Here is a 19257-nt window from a genome sequence, read left to right as displayed (position 1 = left end):
AGGTTTAGGTGTCTGGTATGAGGTGTTGGTGTCTGGTATGAGGTGTTGGTGTCTGGTATTAGGTGTGGATTTTCCAGGGAAGTAGAAATGTAATGTGTGGTCAGGTAGCTTGGGGATTGGAGACAAGCTACATGTTGGATGGCTAAGTACCAACTTGTAACTTTAGCTTTAAACTTTATATCAGTATAAAGTGAGAGTAGAGAGGTTGAGGTTGCATGAGTTCTTATTTATTTTTCAGATTCCAGTGTTGAAAACAGGTCAAGATCACCAGTTGCTCGATAAGTTTAACCAAAGAATGACCAATTTAAATTTACAGCACATGTGAAACATTTGAATCAGTGTTTATTATTGTTTTTGATATGTTCAAACTAGTCTGTGAGCATTTTTTTTCTTCTCATTTTCTGAAAAAATTTCATCTGTAGAATGGAGACAATCTAGCATGCGTGCAAATACCATGCAGGCATCAAGAGCTGATTATGTGAACATCAGTAGTACGGAGACAATCTAGCATGCTGCAAATACCATGCAGGCATCAAGAGCTGATTATGTGAACATCGGTAGTATGGAGACAATCTAGCATGCCTGCAAATACCATGCAGGCATCAAGAGCTGATTATGTGAACATCGGTAGTATGAAGACAATCTAGCATGCCTGCAAATACCATGCAGGCATCAAGAGCTGATTATGTGAACATCGGTAGTATGGAGACAATCTAGCATGCCTGCAAATACCATGCAGGCATCAAGAGCTGATTATGTGAATGTCACCTCAAACACTTTGCTTGAGGTGGCATTGGCCTTGATCTTGCCATGTTTGATTAGTTTTCAACTTTAACTGACAAGAATACATTAAGGACCTAAGGCTAAGATAAGTGATAGTGTGTGAAACGCCATCTGTGCGCATCATTATGAATTAACAGTTTTTCAAAGCTGTTTGAGCGTTCAAGATGAGGCTTGTCCTTCTTACTTTAGGTAAGCACTCACTGAATTTATCCTTGTAATAGCAGAGAAGTTGTTCCTTTTCCTATAGACATGAATAATCACGCATATGTGATACGATTAGTGAAAATTTCCATATGCACAATAGAGATAGAACTGTCAGAATATAGAAAGTCTGAATAACTGAATAAGATTACACAACTACCTCTCATCAGAGCATGAATAGCTAAACTGGAAAATATTTTCTCTCATAATTTTAAAGATATTCCAGCATTTTATATCTGAGAAATACGCTGCTAAGAATATTGATGCATTTCAAATTCTCGTTAACAACTATTACTGTACTCTCCTAATAGAACTACATGTTTGCTGCTGGTGCATACAATAAATAATTTTGTTGGTAATGCATACTAAAATATATATATATGTATATATAAAACAAGTTATAGAGCAACTAAAATTTATTGCACTACAATATTGTTTCGTATGGTTTACAGTAAAATCAAAAACACAGCTTTGATTTTACTGTCATATATATATATATATATAAAAAAAAAAAAAAAATTGTTTCCTCACCCCGGATACCCCGTATGGGTGGTAAATTCTGCTCTAACTCGGGTCTCCTACCAGAGACCGTGGAGTTTGAGCACTCGTCTCAAGATCTTAGCTGTTCCCAATAGCGCACTTTTCTGCAACTCACCTGAGTTGATTGTTGTTGGTATTTGGGCAAGCCACATTTTATGCGCCGGTGTTATTGCGCCCAGTGCCCCAATCACTACTGGGATTACGGTTGTTCTTACATTCCAGCATTTTTCAATTTCTTCTCCAAGAGGGAGATATTTTTCTACCTTTTCTTTTTCTTTGCTATATATATATATATATATATATATATATATATATATATATATGGGGAATTGAGTCATATATATATATATATATATATATATATATGACTCAATTCCCCATAGTTGGATACTTGAGTGCCTCAGTATGTACAATGTTCACCCTGCTCTTGTGGCATTCATCAAGATGTCAATGACCAAATGGAAGACGGAACTGGAGGCTAATGGCAAAAAGCTGGCGAGTGTACAAATTAAGTGAGGCATCTATCAAGGTGACTCCTTATCACCGCTGCTCTTCTGCATATGCCTAAACCCTCTAAGCAATATGTTGGAGGAGACTCAATATGGGTACCAGTTTAAGAGTGGCACCAAGATAAACCACCTCTTCTACATGGATGACATCAAGCTGTACGCTAACAAAGAAAGGGACATTGATTCGCTAATACACCTCACTCAGGTATACAGCAAGGACATCGGAATGACCTTCGGTATTGAGAAATGTGGAAGGCTAATTCTTAAGAAAGGCCATTCTATGCTCACAGATGGCCTGAGAATGCCAAATGGTACCATCAAAGATATAGAAGAAGGGTACAAGTACTTGGGGATTATGCAAAGCAACATCAACCACGAAGCCGAGGTACGTCACAAAGCCATTACCGAATACAAGAAACGCCTTCGGCAGGTCTTACGGAGCCAGCTCAATGCCAAAAACCAAGTCATGGCAATAAATACCTACGCACTGCCAGTAATAAGATATCCAGCAGGCATAATAAAGTGGACTGAGGAAGCCATCAAAGAAACAGATATAGCAACTCGTAAACTGCTGACCATGCATGGAACACTCCACCCAAAATCTGATACTACTAGATTATATCTTGATAGGAAAGATGGTGGTAGGGAACTCAAAAGTGTACAGCAGACAGTGAAAGAGGAGGAGCAAAGCATCAAAGCATATGCAGCCTCCATGGCCATCTCAGATAAGTTGCTAGGTGAATTTCAATTGGCTGCTCTTACAACAGACCTACGCCCTGATGATGAGGAAATTGACTGGCACACGAAACCTCTTCATGGTGCTTACCACCAACAAATATCCAAGGTTGGCGATCTTCACCAGACATATATGTGGCTGAACAAAGGAAACCTAAAGGCCAATACAGAGTCGCTAATCATGGCAGCCCAGGAGCGAGTGCTCCCAACAAGGCAACTCCAAACGAAAATCTATCACACTAGAGACGATCCTAGATGCAGACTGTGCAAAGATGCACCTGAGACCATCCAACACATCATCAGTGGATGCAAGCAGCTAGCAGGGAAGGCATACACTGAGCAACATAATCATGTCGCAGGTGTTGTGTATAGAAGTCTATGTGATGAGTATGGCCTTAATAAACCACAACACTGGTGGGAAGCTCCTGGTAAGGTCAATGAAAATTACCGCGCTAAGATCCTCTGAGACTTCTACATCCAAACTGACAAGCATGTCCTAGCAAACCAACCAGATATAGTGGTGGTAGACAAGGAGAACAAGAGGGCTACTATAATAGATATAGCAGTACCCAATGACTACAATATAGCCAGCAAAGAAAAAGAAAAGGTAGAGAAATATCTCCCATTTGGAGAAGAAATTGAAAAATGCTGGAATGTAAGAACAACTGTAATCCCAGTAGTCATTGGGACACTGGGCGCAATAACACCGGCGCATAAAATGTGGCTTGCCCAAATACCAACAACAATCAACTCAGGTGAGTTGCAGAAAAGGGTGCTATTGGGAACAGCTAAGATCTTGAGGCGAGTGCTCAAACTCCCAGGTCTCTGGTAGGAGACCCGAGTTAGAGCAGAACTTACCACCCATACGGGGTATCCGGGGTGAGGAAACAATTTTTTATATACATATACAGTACTTTCATTGAGTAGTCCATAATCATTCTTATATAAAAAATGTTTTACATATGGTTCCATAAAAAGTAAATAAATAAAAAGGTATTGCCATGTGGTGTCATAAGCGCAAAAACAAAAATTTACCCAAGGAAGACTCACAACTCCTAAGTTAGGATATACGTACATAGTATGTCTTCATTAGACATTAAATGCTTAGCTAATGGGCAGCGGCTACCCCAACACTTCATATAGATGGGTGAAACGCCTCTGAGATGTTATGACAATAAAACCTGTTAGGTTTAAACCTGTCTTACTGCAAATATGTACTACTTACCTGTCTATGGATATGATGCCTCTTAATGAAATCAAACATTTGGTCGATTAAAATGTAGAGCAAAACTTGTTCACGTGAAAGCAGGGTTTAAACAAGGCTGGCTATCCGATTGGCTGCAATGCTACTCGGTTGTTGCATAGCAACAATACACAGCTATAAAACTTGTTTTCTATAGCAACTATATTGCTATAGAAAAATAAAATGAACTCATCAATACAATTATAGCAAACAATTGGAGGTTGAAAAAAGATTCCATCAAATGGAATTTGAACCCTTGACATTTAGCTTGCCACCACCTGTGTGCCAAATATTCGCTCTCCAGACCTTTACAATGATTGTGCGTTAAGTTATTTTCTCCGCTTTTTTGACACACCCTCGCCCTCATTGATGCTCTCACCTGGTACTCAAGATGCTCTCACACGGCACTCAAGATGCTCTCATACGGCACTCAAGACGCTCTCACGCAGCACTCAAGATGCTCTCACACGCCACTCAAGATGCTCTCACGCGGCACTCAAGATGCTCTCACGCGGCACTCAAGATGCTCTCACACGGCACTCAAGATGCTCTCACACGGCACTCAAGATGCTCTCACACGGCACTCAAGATGCTCTCACACGGCACTCAAGATGCTCTCACACGGCACTCAAGACATAAAGGGTACTCGCTAGTCTAGGATAATTTTCAAAGCGAAATACCTGTAGACAGTATGAAGTTTATTTGAATTTGTTTCCACTGATTTATTCACACGACCATAATCTGTATATTTATGGCAGGTTACTCGATTAAATTCGTGTACAAATAGACTCGTCGCTATTGTTCAACTTTTTAAACAGTCGTATCTAAACACCGCTCATTTATCCCACCTCGTTCTATTCCACCCTTTATGCAGCTAGAAATTTTTTCCCAAACCAGCTCTTTCTACACTCAAACATTCCTTCAATATCTCAATTTATGAACTCTTTAACTTTCTCTTACATAGTCAAATAAAGTTGTTCAAAAGTCTGGACACGCATTTAATACTTCAGTAAACAGCCTGCCCATACCCCTACTCATCTTTTAAGTTCATACAAACTTGCCTGCCCATACCTCTACTCATCTGCTAAATCCATACAAACAGCCAGCCCATACCTCTAGTCATCTGTTGAGTCTATATAACAGCCTGCCCATACCCCTACTCATCTGTTAAGTCCATACAAACTTGCCTGCCCATACCTCTACTCATCTGCTAAATCCATACAAACAGCCAGCCCATACCTCTAGTCATCTGTTGAGTCTATATAACAGCCTGCCCATACCTCTAGTCATCTGTTGAGTCTATATAAACAGCCTGCCCATACCTCTAGTCATCTGTTAAGTCTATACAAACAGCCTGCCCATACCTCTAGTCATCTGTTAAGTCCATGCCAACAAGGGAAGGTGTAGATATAGCTCTTGCCAACACCGTAACATACATGTAACATTAGCGATGACAGGTGCCCCTTCATTGAGATCTACCTTCATCCCATTGCCAAGGCTGTGATGTGAGCATTTTCATATGGGATGCCTTGGATCAAGCCTTGGATCAGGCCTTGGCATTCGTGTTAAACTGATGATGATAAGCGGATGATAAAAGATTTGACACTTGACTTTGTGGCGCACGCGGGAAGCTTCCGCGCACTCAGAGGATAAGCACTGACGACTCCCATTTCACTTATTTATATGCAAATAAGTTATGTTACTTAATGTTAGACTAGCTCGGTATTTATATTACTACCTTTACTTACATATATTTTACTTTCTTTAGCGCTGAGGCTACACTTTTGTTCCCATGTCTTTAACATAAAGACCTGTGATGAGATAAGCATATTTTATTGTTTATTAATTTATGAATTTGGTTTCTTGCATATAATTTGATTTGGTATGTTTAGTTCCCCACATTGTTTTAACTTATGCATTTACTTTTAAACTTTTAAAATTATATACAATTACAAGAAGTATTTATTATTAAATTTTAAAAATGTGGAATAAATTAAATGAAATATAAGACATTCTCTTAAAATATTGACATATGACAGAAAATCTCAGGATGGATTTATTTTGTATTTAAAATTTAACTTTATAAAGGAAGCAGCCTGCTAGCACTTTTTATGTACATGCTGTCTAGGAGGTCACTTCCTGTTTCCGCTGTCTGTGATGTTGAGCAGCAGATTACACATCCTGCTGGTCCATGATGGGATATAAACTCTCTTCTATACTGCGGATCAAAATCATACTTTTTACTTAATTCGCAATAAGTCTCCGCGATGCTGTATATTATTTCTCACAAGTACATGTAATAGCTTTCTTACTATTTCTAGCTGGAATATTGACCTGTACTTATGGAGAAGTACTTGGTGATGGAGTAGATGTCGCATCGATGCTTCCGCTACTCCAGAAGCTGAACGGTTTAGCGAGTGGATATAATGGACCTGATAACGTCAAGGATGTAAGTTAAAAATATCTTCCTCACTAATTCATTTCTGGTAAACAAGCTGGTCTTTCCCGTAGGTCAACTTCTCACGCGATTGCTGACACCTAGGATGAAAAATATCTTTTATTTCACTATTAAATTTTTCCAATTAATTCTTTTGGTAATATGAACTCATTTTATCAAAAACCAATTAATTCAAATTGATGATTTTTGACCTCATGTTTTTGAAGTTGAACTGGCAATCATATCTCAAGGAGTTGTTAATTTGTGTTCTCAAAGTATTAATTTGTGTAAGTTAGAAGCAGCGCCAAGTTGTTTACTTGTAACATTTATTGTAGGCCTATAATAATAATATATAATAATATATGTAAATAAAAGTTATAGTTTGTAAGGTCTAATAAATATCTCAGGCTGCAATTACAGGCCAAGGCCTAAATAAGGTCAAGGATAAACAGAGCATGGCCACTTGATTTCAGCTTGTCTTTTTTTATTCTTGTAAGCAACCACCATTAAAATACATGTATATGTAATACTAAGCCATTGAAATATATGCAATATTTATGCTACAGTATTCAATCACTGCGCTTTCCTGCTTCGAATGGGTTCGGCGTGCTTCCACTCTGTATAAAAAAAACTGAAAAATTTGAATGCATTCGACGCTATTTCCCTTCGGTAAATTTTTGCGAAGGCATTCACTGTGAGAGTACTTAAACATAAAAACGCATACAGCTGATGGATCCAAATTGATCATAATCGGCTAAGCTCTCCTCAGAGGAGGTACAAAATTTCCACACACAACCACGAGGGTCTCTGCTATGAAAATATTCTACTGCCACTCACTACTGTTTCTGCTTGGCTTTTTACCTGCATTAACATTTGCATGCCAAGGATGGGTTGCTCCAATTAGAATGATGAAATGATTACTTTTTAGTGCAACTAGTTGGCTAAGCAGGAATTAAAAAGTGATTGTGAGTCAAAAGCGAGTCTACTTTAAAAAGTTGTGTTTTTAGGGCTACATCGTGAATCTTAGAAGGATATTTATAGCAAAATTCCGAACCGTTGAAATAGTATGGTGCGAAATCGTCGGCACTGGGCAGCTCTGAACCCATACAAAGCATGGAAACACAAAAATAAGGCTTGATGGTAAATTGCCTAGTTACTATTGTTCATGTGTCTGTACATCTTTTCACTGTCTAAGGTTATGAAATCAGTCTATGATTCTGATGAAGATGTAGGCTCAGTAACAGTTGAAGTAGTTACGCAGATGTAGGTCATTTGTTATGCAAATGTAGGTCATTTGTTCTGCAAATGTAGATCATTTGTTATGCAAATGTAGGTCATTTGTTCTGCAAATGTAGATCATTTGTTATGCAAATGTAGGTCATTTGTTATGCAAATGTAAGTCATTTGTTACGCAAACGTAGGTCATTTGTTATGAAAATATAGGTCATTTTTTATGCAAATGTCGGTCATTTATTATACAAATGTAGGTCATTTATTATGCAAATGTAGGTCATTTGCTATGCAAACGAAAGTCATTAGTTAGCAATTGCTCTTGTTAAGTTAAATGTCAGCTTGCTGCGTCACTTCCTATTATGGAAACGATCACAGACAGTTATTACAAAAAGGGGCAACAGCTGCCCATTCTATCAGCTGCCGCACCCTTCTCTAATTTTAGACAGTCATATTTGGAAGGTCAATTAGAATAACAGATCAAGGTTTATGCAGCAGAGTGAAAGACCTCGCCACAAGCTTCTCCAGTACTAAATGTGCCAACTCATCCGTGGTAAAACTCTAGCATTTCTTCAACTTTCTGTATAAAGCTGCTGTAACAACCACAATGTTACTTTACACTTGCGAAAAACTTTCAAGTAGCAATAAAAACCAGCCTTGCTAAATTATAAGCATGACATTTGGGCTAAACAGGAAGTGCATGAGTATGTTACATGTAGTAGCTGTTATTTCTTGACGAACAACAACCCTTTTATTAGTGTTACAGTTTTAACAAGGAACTCTATTTACAAAATAGTACTTTATTAATTCTACGAATTATTCCAGACATCTCTTGTAGCTTGTCATGCACTAATTAAAAACAAACAAGTTGAAAAACTCACTTCGCATTATTTATTAATCAGAGTGATATTACAGCTCGTTGTTTTACAGCTTACAGCTTTTCCGGGGAAATATAACTCCAACAGTGTTGATTTACCTAATCAATAAATGTCATCTTAAAATTCAACCTTAAAAACTTGTCCATCTTTAATGCCACTTGATCTTGGCTACGTATAAATAATTAATAAATGGTCTTTTAATAAAACTGTCAAGTTCGCAAGAGACAGCCTCTCTCTTAAACTCACTGATAAGTGTTTAAACATCACCATACTAGTGGCAGCTGTTGCATTGTGGTTTAGAATACCTGACCTGCAAACAACAGGTTGAAGTTTTATTCCAAAATAAGAACACTAGTGGTGACAGGAATAACATCCAACCTTGAATTGCTCTCTACAACTGGACATGTCTCCAATTGTTTAGGTTGCTTGGCAACTAGACTCAGAAATTTCTAATCAAGATCCCGAGATATTGTTTGAGCAACAATGCTGGTGATGGCGATGCTTTGCTATTTGCATTAGAAGCCATGGATGGTGATGTTTAGAAGCCATGGATGGTGATGTTTAGAAGCCATGGATGGTGATGTTTAGAAGCCATGGATGGCGATGTTTTGCTATTTGCATTAGAAGTCATGGATGGTGATGCTTTGCTATTTGCATTAGAAGCCATGGATGGTGATGCTTTGCTATTTGCATTAGAAGCCATTGATGGTGATGTTTAGAAGCCATGGATGGCGATGTTTTGCTATTTGCATTAGAAGTCATGGATGGTGATTTTTTGCTATTTGCATTAGAAGTCAGGGATGGTGATGTTTAGAACCCATCGATGATGATGTTCTGCTATTTGCATTAGAAGTCATGGATGGTGATGTTTTGCTATTTGCATTAGAAGTCATGGATGGTGATGTTTTGCTATTTGCATTAGAAGTCATGGATGGTGATGTTTTGCTATTTGGATTAGAAGCCATGGATGGTGATGTTTTGCTATATGCATTAGAAGTCATGGATGGTGATGTTTTGCTATTTGCATTAGAAGTCATGGATGATGATGTTTTGCTAGGAAGCGACAGCAGAAGCAAGCTCAGAGCTCTTTACACTACTTATTCGACTCGGAGAGATCAGCCACGATGAACTCGGACTAAAGCCAGCGACTCCGGAGCCAAGTTTGTATTTTATGCTAAAATTTGGCCATGTCTTGGACCTCAGTATAACTTGGTGAAACACTTGTGGTGTGAAATAAAAAAAAAGTGACAAACACGGTTTAGCATGCCTATATCAGTCTCCAATCGCTGAATGTTTAAAATGACAGCCATATTTAACTTGTCTCTGGGTCTGTTTGAAGAAAGACAAGCCTGTAGGGACAACTTCTCAGCAAAGAAATGCAAGCTTCACATAGATATGGGACATTGCAATCCATCGAACCAATTCTTCAAGTGGATGCATATCAACTGCTACAAGTCATGCGGGTGGGTGTCACATCTTGTTGAGATGCTATTCAACATCTTGAGAGAAATGTTTGTGTGAAACTACTAGTAGGTGTACTAATTACCTGGATGCATACATTTGATCCAGGGATTGCGTTTCCTTGAATAAAAATACTACCTATTAAGTTTAGTCAATGCTGTCAGCTAACTGGAATTAATCATTCTTAGTAGCTTACTAGCTTACCATTTCTTAGTTTACTCTCTACTTTTCATGCATGGTACATGTGCGTGTGTGCGTGTGCACGTGTGCGTGCGCGCGCGCGTGTGTGTGAGTGTGATCAGCATATTAAGTGTGCACATATCAGAATATATGAGAGTTTTGTGCAAACTATTTTAAGATGAATACTTTTGTTTCCGTTGTAGCGGTTGTCTTACCATAAAAGAAATAACTGGAGCAAACTAAAATCTTCACCTACAGCAGTCTTTCCTCCACCTAGAGCGGCGTGCCCAAAGAACTCCAATTGCTGTATATTGATCACTGCTGCCTGTTTGTTATGTAATAATAATAACACATAAACAATAAAATGAAAATACGGGCAACATAAACTCCATTTTCAACAGGTTAAAGCAAAGAGACCCATGACCATCTTTTCCTTGACATAGCCATTGGCTTTATTAGTTACACATAGATTGATAAAAAGAGGACAGAGCAAAAAAACTATTTCGATGCATATAAAACCAGCATAATGTAGCTTTTTACAAGCACACCTTACCAGTTTCATAGGAACATTCTCTCCATGTTACAGGGCTTAAAGTTGGCTTGAGTAGCTTAAGAAGGTGCATTAGTATTACATTTACTTGAGCGCATGGGGCTCCTTCTGACATTTGGACAGATTTACTTAAAGCTACAGTTTACACCTTGAAAACTTTTGTTACCCAATTGTCATTACCTATCGGTATATCCTATCACAGGCGGCCTGTGCTAGGTGGTGCTGTTTCTCTAGGTGCTTCCCGCGATGAACTAAACATGCAGCAATTTCATGCGGCGGAGCCAGGTCCTTTTGGCTTGCCACCATGAATGTTGAGTGTACAAGTGAAACCAAGGAATGCATTTTTATACTTTGCACAGATTGTAAACAAAATGCTTTTGAAAACTAAAAAAATTTCAAAATAGAAAACATAAAGGAAGAACTTTGACAGAAAACTTAAGTACTTAATGATATAGCTGAAGCTGTGATGTACCACGAGGAGAGGACAAGTCTAAAGTATCTATATATGCAGCCTGGTTCAGCTCACACTACAGATCTAGGAAATTTCGGTTAATCCATGAACTCTACATAACTCTTGCGACTTCGTCGTAAGTATCGCAACTCCAAGTCTTTTCGACGTACAGACAGCTGATGGCTCATTCAGAGGAATATCAAAACATTAAAAAACCAAGTAGGACTTTATTAAACACCTTAATAGTAAACTAGCGCTTAGAGTGGTCTGCGCAATAAACTGGAGCCATTTGTTGAAAAACTGAAATTCTCATTTACAACATTGTTAATCAGTGTAAATTTAATAAATAGACATAAATTATATATTAAATTAATTCTCATTTTATACAGATTTCAAATATGTAAGCCAAACAGTCGTACAATAATTTTTTTGAATCATCAGGTAGTCTAAATTCTAAAGATTTCATTTTTTTCATGTTTGAAGATAACCATCTGTACAAATATGATTAGACAACATCCATTTTTATTTCATGTCTTAGTTTGAACAGCTCTTTGAGCAGCATTAGGTGGACCGGCAAAGAACCATGGGGGTTAATTGGCCAGCCTTTCTTTTTACGAACATCTCGACGCTTTCTGAGCTCATAACAAGTTTCTTAAGCTGTACAAAATCTAAAAACTCTTTCTCATTTAGGCCAGAATTAAAAATAGAGCAGACAACTCTTGTTGTTTCATAGTTACAACATTACTGTGAATGTTTTTTTATTTGACAAAATAATAATTATATAACATTTGCTACGCAAGTCTCACCACTACTGTAGCGTTTGTCTCTAAACCAAGGTGCACATTTTATAGTCTCCAAAAAAGTCTCCTATAAGAAGCATTTTTGAATGCAAATGTCTACAGAACAATTAAAAGTAGAATTTACGTGTCCCAGCAGACAGTGGTGGCACAATCCCTATATATCACTATCTATATATTTATTTTTCAAAGCATGTCTGTCGTCTGTGTGTCATTCCGTCTATAGCTATTATTAGAATAGCTGTAGCTGGACAACATTGCTGACGCAACGTCATGGCCTACTGCCATTAAAAGCCTAGCGCCTATTAACTAGCTTACTGGAATTACTAGCTTAGAATTAGTAAGCTTATTAGCTTACTTAGTTTAGGACTATTTAGGACTAGTTTAGGACCTTCAGGACTATCAACAATTAGCCAATACCTTTCAGGGCTATCAACAATTAGCCAATACCTTTCAGGGCTATCAACAATTAGCCAATACCTTTCAGGGCTATCAACACAACATAAAGCTAATAAGGTTTACCAAGGAATGTCTGGTATTTAGCAATGTTATAGAAAAAAAGTTGTGTCAAGTTTGAGAAATTTTAAGAGCACTCTTTAAAAGGTTCCTAAAAGTTAAATTGTGACCTTGGTATGACAATTCAATTTAGAATGACTGAATTTATGTTTTTTGTTGTAGCTATGCGTGAGGTCTTAAAAATCATCATAATGTACTAATACAATAGCCTCCTAAATATAGCTGCACAATGTGATTGCGGCACTATTTGAACTTTTGTTGATTATAAACACTCTTACCAGTAAATACAGTCCTACCTCTACACGCGATTGACCCTACATGCAAATGCAAAAAACTCACAATTTGAGCTGAATTTTTAGCAATTTTTTCTTGAAATATGTACGAGTAATTTTTGAGCTAAGAGCATACGAGCCAGTTCTCAATGGCCATTATATGGCTAGAGAGACCGCTTTTGAGAAAAGCATCGTTGGATATTTCTCCTTGAATCAGTTTGAAAAAAGTTTTTATTAGGCTAGCTAAATGTCACAATGAACGCGAGGCGAAAGCGAATAACCGGAAACTGATACTTAGAAATATGATGACAAAATTGAAGTAAGTTTAATAAAAGATTAAAACTTAGCTTCAGGTGTTTGTTTAGTCAGCTAAATTTATTGAAATTAAATTCAAAGTTTCTATTACGTAGAGTTACACAGTTTAGTTTACCGAACGCGTTGTTCTCAAATCTTCCTCAGACCGCGTTATCCACAAAGTCATCTCGAAGGATGTCTGCGGGACACCTTCACCAGCACTGCCCCTAGCTAGCAGAAACAACGCAGTATGTTTTAATCAACAGGTGTATATTTGCTTTACTTGAAATACAGAGAATAGGATGTATGATCAAGAAAGTGCAAAGTAACTCTGTCTGTGCCTTTGCCTGGCTTTCATATAGCTTGTTGAGGGCTTCGGCTCTGCCTCTTTGCGAATTGGTTCCAGATTGGTGGTAGTGCTGAGCCGATCTGAACTGGGTTGACTTTACGAGTTTTTGTTAGCCTGCCTTCCACCACACATGAATGTTGCATTTTATAGCAGATTGTGGCTAGTTGATGATTTTCTCATCACACACACAGAATACAATTAGTCAAAGCACTTCATTCGCAAGTGATTACATGTACACAGCAGCACTGCGCTAATTCAACTGACTCATCACATAACACACAATTGCTCTATCAAGCCTACTGCAATGTTTACATAAACATTCCTGTGGCACCTACTCACTGCGGGCGCTGTCAATGGGCAACTATAGTTGAAGCTGACAAGAGTAGGTGGCTGTAGGCAATACGCACACTGACGATACAGTACAAATATTAGCAAGCATTACTTACACAGCAAAGCATTACATAAAACACAAGCAATATTAAATGGATACTACTTCAACATGTTCAGACAATTCCTATTTACATGAATACTACTTCTACATGGTCAGACAATTCCTATTTACACCTCCTCCTGATTTCTAAATCACATCAGTCAATTACATAAAAATCAGCCAACCATTGTGGTGGGCGGCGTTCTCTATGGCTGATACGAGCCTCATTATGGTCTACTATTTCTTGATTAGCATTGTTTTCGTTTCCAATGTCTATGTCATTGTCGTCGTCGGGTGGTAGTCGGTATGGTAAGTCTATAGAAACTTTTGTATCACTGGCTGGATTACTTGGTGAGATTCGGTGACAAAGCCGCAGATCTGCTATGTGTCGTGGTATTTCATCTAGATGAGCAGCAGTGTTTGATAAGAGTGCTGTGATTCTGCCAGTCGGCCAAATCGTAGTACACTCTGACTTGACCGGCTTCACATAAACTATATCTCCGGGCTTAAATGGATTCAAGTGTGTCTTGGCATGTCTCAGTGAGTTGGTTGCAGTGTCAGGCAGCGATCTTAACTGATAGTTGAACAGTGATTCAGCGGGTACTACTTTAGCAAAATTTGGAGTGTGGTTGTACCAATACAGCATCTCCTGAATACTTCCGCCAGTCCTGGCTAACATACATTTTATAGTCCTATGGTTTCTTTCTACAATCCCATTTCCTGAGGCTTTATGTACACAACTAAACAAGTGCTGCAAATTCCATTTTTTAGCATACGTGGAAAATTTGTTACTCCTATAGCATGGCCCGTTGTCAGAAAGTAATTGCACTGACGAACCTCGTTCACAAAATAACTGGTCTAATTCCGCAACTACTGCTTCAGATGTTTCATTTCGCAGCCTCCTCCAGATTGAAAATCTGCTTGGTCCGCAGTCTACTACGGCGAGGTATGCTGCTCCATCGCAGTGTGTAATATCTGTGGCTAGTCGCCACCAGTTATCTTCCATAATTAGACTTTCTTTTTCCCACTTAACAGGAGGTAGATCGACACGCTTGCATACTTGACACTCTGAAACAACCTGCTCAACATCTGCACAACTCACTGCTTGATCACACTTAGCCTGTGCTGCATAAAGTGTTTTGTCAACTCCAAGATGGTGTGTGTCATGCAAATTCCTTAACATATCTCTGATTTTAGAGTCTGCAGCATGTGTACACGCAGCAGCACACACCCTTTCCTTCAGCCACTTCTTGGGTACTCGTGTAGTTTGTCAGCAATATTGTCCTCTGATCTGACCAGTCGTATTTCCAGGCTCAACTGATAAACCTCTATCAATTCACTAATCATACTCAGCCGTCTGCGTATAATCATTTCACCAAGGCCACCTACGTACTTTTGGCCTTTTTGCATCAGAAATGATCAATTTTACCCAGCCGTACACTGTTGCTGAGTCAGTTATAAGTACTATCTCCGTCGCACCTCACTTAATTGCCATGCCTAACCCTTTGATCACTGCTTCCAACTCTGCCACCTTAATATGCATTCCCTCATATTTGCGGAGCCAACTTTCATCTTCTACTTGCTGACCACCTATTTCCACAGTTGCTCCAACAGCTAAACTGCTAGCATCACACCAAACTGTTGCTCTTTTGGCCTTAGAAACAACCCACTTTCCCTTTACTGGGCCCTCTCGATTCACACGTTCCACTACTTCTTTTAACATTCCCACAATGAACTTTGGAATCATCTCATTCCAATCATACTCACTTGACCTGCGTTTTAAATAGCTGCAAGATACCCATAGCTAATTTGCAACAGAATAATGGCTTGTCAATTTGCCACATACAGAGAAAAGTTCACACACTGGTTTGGATATTACTTAGATTATATCATTGTCTCACGATCACATAAGTGCCGAGTCCTGGCAAATGACCCGCAGACCAAGCACTCTGGCATTACGTATGCTCTCAGGCTCCTTTGTCTTTAAACCGTATCTCTGCAAATGGTTTCTAACCTCTGCTACAGTTACCATGTCTTGATTGACAATGATGTCATCAATATAGTGATCAGTTCCATTTCTTACCGTCTCACTCAGTGATAGCACCCTAGATAGGATTTTAGACATTATTTTCGGAGCGACATTCAACCCAAAACCCATTCTTGTCATGACATACGTCTTGTTACAGTAGCGCACCACCTGAAACTTTTGCAAATCTGTAGCCACATGTAACTGCAGATAGGCTTTTTGCAAGTCTAGCATGCATACGTTATTGCCCATCTGTCGCCACTTTCTAAGCTTTTCTTGACAAATTGCAACATCCTGGCCTGGATTACAACTAATATAGTCATTAAGCTCTCGACTGTAATCCATCACTGGTCTAACTTTCCTTTGTTTGTTGGGCTGGAACACTGCCATTAATGGAATTAGTCTATCTACAGTTCCATGTGTTCCCTCATCGTGTTCCACCAACCAACCATCATGGATCCACTGCTCAATCTCGTTAATGTACTGTTGCTTAAAGTTTTCCTTGATAGTGTACTGAGCACACTGATTTGACAAGGGTTCATTTCCTTTCTACTTCCACTTCACTGTCCACTTTTCACCATCAAAATTTGCTGTGAAGTCTGAATCATCTACCTGACACTTTAGCTGTGGCGGTTTTGTGCATGTTGCTACCTGGGGTGCCACTTCCTTGAAAGATACATCACCTTCTTGGTTAATACATACACCACCAAGCTTCTTTATGCCATCCATTCCTAAAATGAACGAACATCCGTTCACTAACGTTTTTGATACCAAGCAGCGTAGGCCCACAGTAACTCCATTGGCACTAATGTTCAGATCTACTTCACCTGCACAAGTTGCTACATTTCCATCAAGCATAGTCACTCTGATTTGATTTTGTGTACATCTTCTACCAGACAGTCTTAGTAATGTAGTGTTATGCCCAACAATAGTACTGATAATTGACAGCGTCGATCTTACTGATTTGATTTGGGGTGAGCATCCGACGCATATGCTCCCTCTGTTCCTTTTTCCGACTCTTGTGGACACATGTTTGCAAGATGTTCAGCTGAATCGCAATTGAAACACGTATCTGTTTAACGGTGTTGTTATTCACTTGCTTTGGTGATGGACAGTTTCTCGCTAGATGACCACTACCTTTCCAATTGAAGCAAATTCTGCCTTTTTAGTTCTGTTTAATGGTAGCTGCACACGCATACATTGGCCCAGATGACTTACTCGCCATCATAGCTCGGGCTTTCCCAACAATTTCGCTCAATTCCAAGCTGGCAATATTAGCTGTTGATCGTAGCTGCAATGAAATGTCACTAGGTAAGCCAGCAACAAAAGCACATCTCAGGATCGGTTCTGCAGTCTGTTGTCTAGTCAAACTCACTAAGCGTCATAGATCTGCTAAATATACATCCACTGACTCACCGTCTAGAAGCACACGATTGCATAGCTGATCATATGAAGCAAACGGGTCTGAACTAAACGCTGTAGATAGTTCAGTTTTTATTTTCTGAAAGTCCTTTTTTGTTTCAGTAGAAAGCTGTTGGTAGAGTGCAAATGCCGATCCAGATAGAGATAGAGGTACAAACTTGGCTAGATCTGTCACCTCTTGTAATTGTGCAACAAGTTCTAATTTATCAATCCATGTAGAGAATTCACCGCTAGTCTGATAGTCCTGGTAGCTTTTGATAATGTCAGAAAAACTAACGTTCGCTGCTATTGTCCCAATAATAACGCCGAAATAATGTAGCTTGTGGCTAGTTGATGATTTTCTCATCACACACACAGAATACAATTAGTCAAAGCACTTTATTCGCAGCAAGTGATTACATGTACACAGCAGCACTGTGCTAATTTAGCTGACTCATCACATAACACACAATTGCTCTATCAAACCTACTGCAATGTTCACATAAACATTCCTGTGGCATCTACTCGCTGCGGGCACTGTCAATGGGCAACTATAGCTGAAGCTGACAAGAGTAGGTGGCTGTAGGCAATACGCACACTGACGATACAGTACAAATATTAGCAAGCATTACTTATACAGCAAAGCATTACATAAAACACAAACAATATTAAATTAATACTACTTCAACATGTTCAGACATTTCCTATTTACATGAATACTACTTCTACATGTTCAGACAATTCCTATTTACACAGATCATAACCACTAAATAGGTATTTGTTACTGGGTGAGCATAAGTAGTGTATTACATTTATTAAAAACACGTTTTTCACTTTGATATCTTATCTAGGAGTTTTTTATATAGTGGTAACGGCTTAATTTGTACTTATTTGTTTTATAAAAGAAATGGTGCCTTGAGATGCGAGTAAATTGGCATATGAAGTTATGAACACAATCTTAGAATGTATTAAGCTCGTATGTCAAGGTGCGACCATAAATATAGCGTCACAAACTGGTATCGCAGCATTTATGCACATACAGTAGACGCTCCTACAACGTATACCTCCTATAACATAAATTCCAGATAACGTTATTAATTTATGGGAAGTTTTTGCTTCGTACTAAGTGAACAATTCCAAATAATGTTTTCATGAATGAACATGGAGAAACTATGTAGTTCATAACTAATCTGAATCCTCGCACAACATCAGTGTTGAATTTGCTTTGTCATCTTATTCTATGTTGACTATGTTCAGTTTGTGTACGTTTGCTTTGTCACGTGGGAACCAATTTGATTATTGCTGGTTCAGGTACAAGTTAAGGTGTTAATCTGTTGTTAGCAGTACTAATATTTACCATTAAAAGTTACTTCTTTGTTCTATAACTCCAACAACTAACATACACAACCATAAACCTATTAACTATACTAGTTAATAGGTCTATGTACACAACTAACAAAATTCTATGCAATAATATTAATGAACCAAGGTTAAAATAGCCAATAAAAGTTACCTCCTTACTCGAATGGTCGTCTGTGTTTGCTTGCACAGTCCATACGGCTCCATACGCGGAGAATCAACTGATGATGGAGAAGGAGGCTCTATAGGTAGGAAAATAATAGAGGCTCCAGAGGCAGAGGGAAGAGAGAGGGAAGCTTCAGAAGCAAAGGAACGCACCTCAGCAGGCAGAGGGAGCCTCAGCAGGTAATTGAGAAAAAGAGAGATAAATAGATCGACAGATGCTGAGTCGTCGGAGCTGTTCTCTCTAATAGATCCCTCTGTTAGCTTGTGAGAACGCGTTTAGGTACTCAGTTTCTGTTCTTTATGTTGCAGAGGGTTAGCAGTTGAGTGAACCCATTTTAAATTGCGGCTGTCTCGCTCGGCTAGCAAAAAGCTGCTCGGCTTGTCGCTCGTCTCAGGAGGCGAGGTTTAAATAGGTCATAGGAGTGTAATGATTGGAAATGGTGACTAATT

General features: G+C 38.8%; 1 protein-coding gene across 1 annotated transcript; it reads left to right on the top strand.

Moving 5' to 3' along the window:
• The first annotated feature begins 929 nt into the window (after nucleotides 1-929).
• On the top strand, nucleotides 930-10533 carry LOC137405367 (uncharacterized). The gene is made up of 6 exons (XM_068091600.1): nucleotides 930-972; nucleotides 6333-6460; nucleotides 8124-8231; nucleotides 9614-9716; nucleotides 9896-10019; nucleotides 10401-10533. Exons 1-6 carry the CDS (start codon nucleotides 948-950, stop codon nucleotides 10438-10440), a joined length of 528 nt encoding a protein of 175 aa, XP_067947701.1. The 5' UTR covers nucleotides 930-947; the 3' UTR covers nucleotides 10441-10533.
• The last annotated feature ends 8724 nt before the right edge of the window (nucleotides 10534-19257 follow it).

This window comes from Watersipora subatra, chromosome 9, assembly GCF_963576615.1.
Source record: "Watersipora subatra chromosome 9, tzWatSuba1.1, whole genome shotgun sequence".
NCBI lineage: Eukaryota > Metazoa > Bryozoa > Gymnolaemata > Cheilostomatida > Watersiporidae > Watersipora > Watersipora subatra.
The sequence above is the reverse complement of the archived record's forward strand: the minus strand, read 5'-3'. Positions and strand labels throughout refer to the sequence as shown.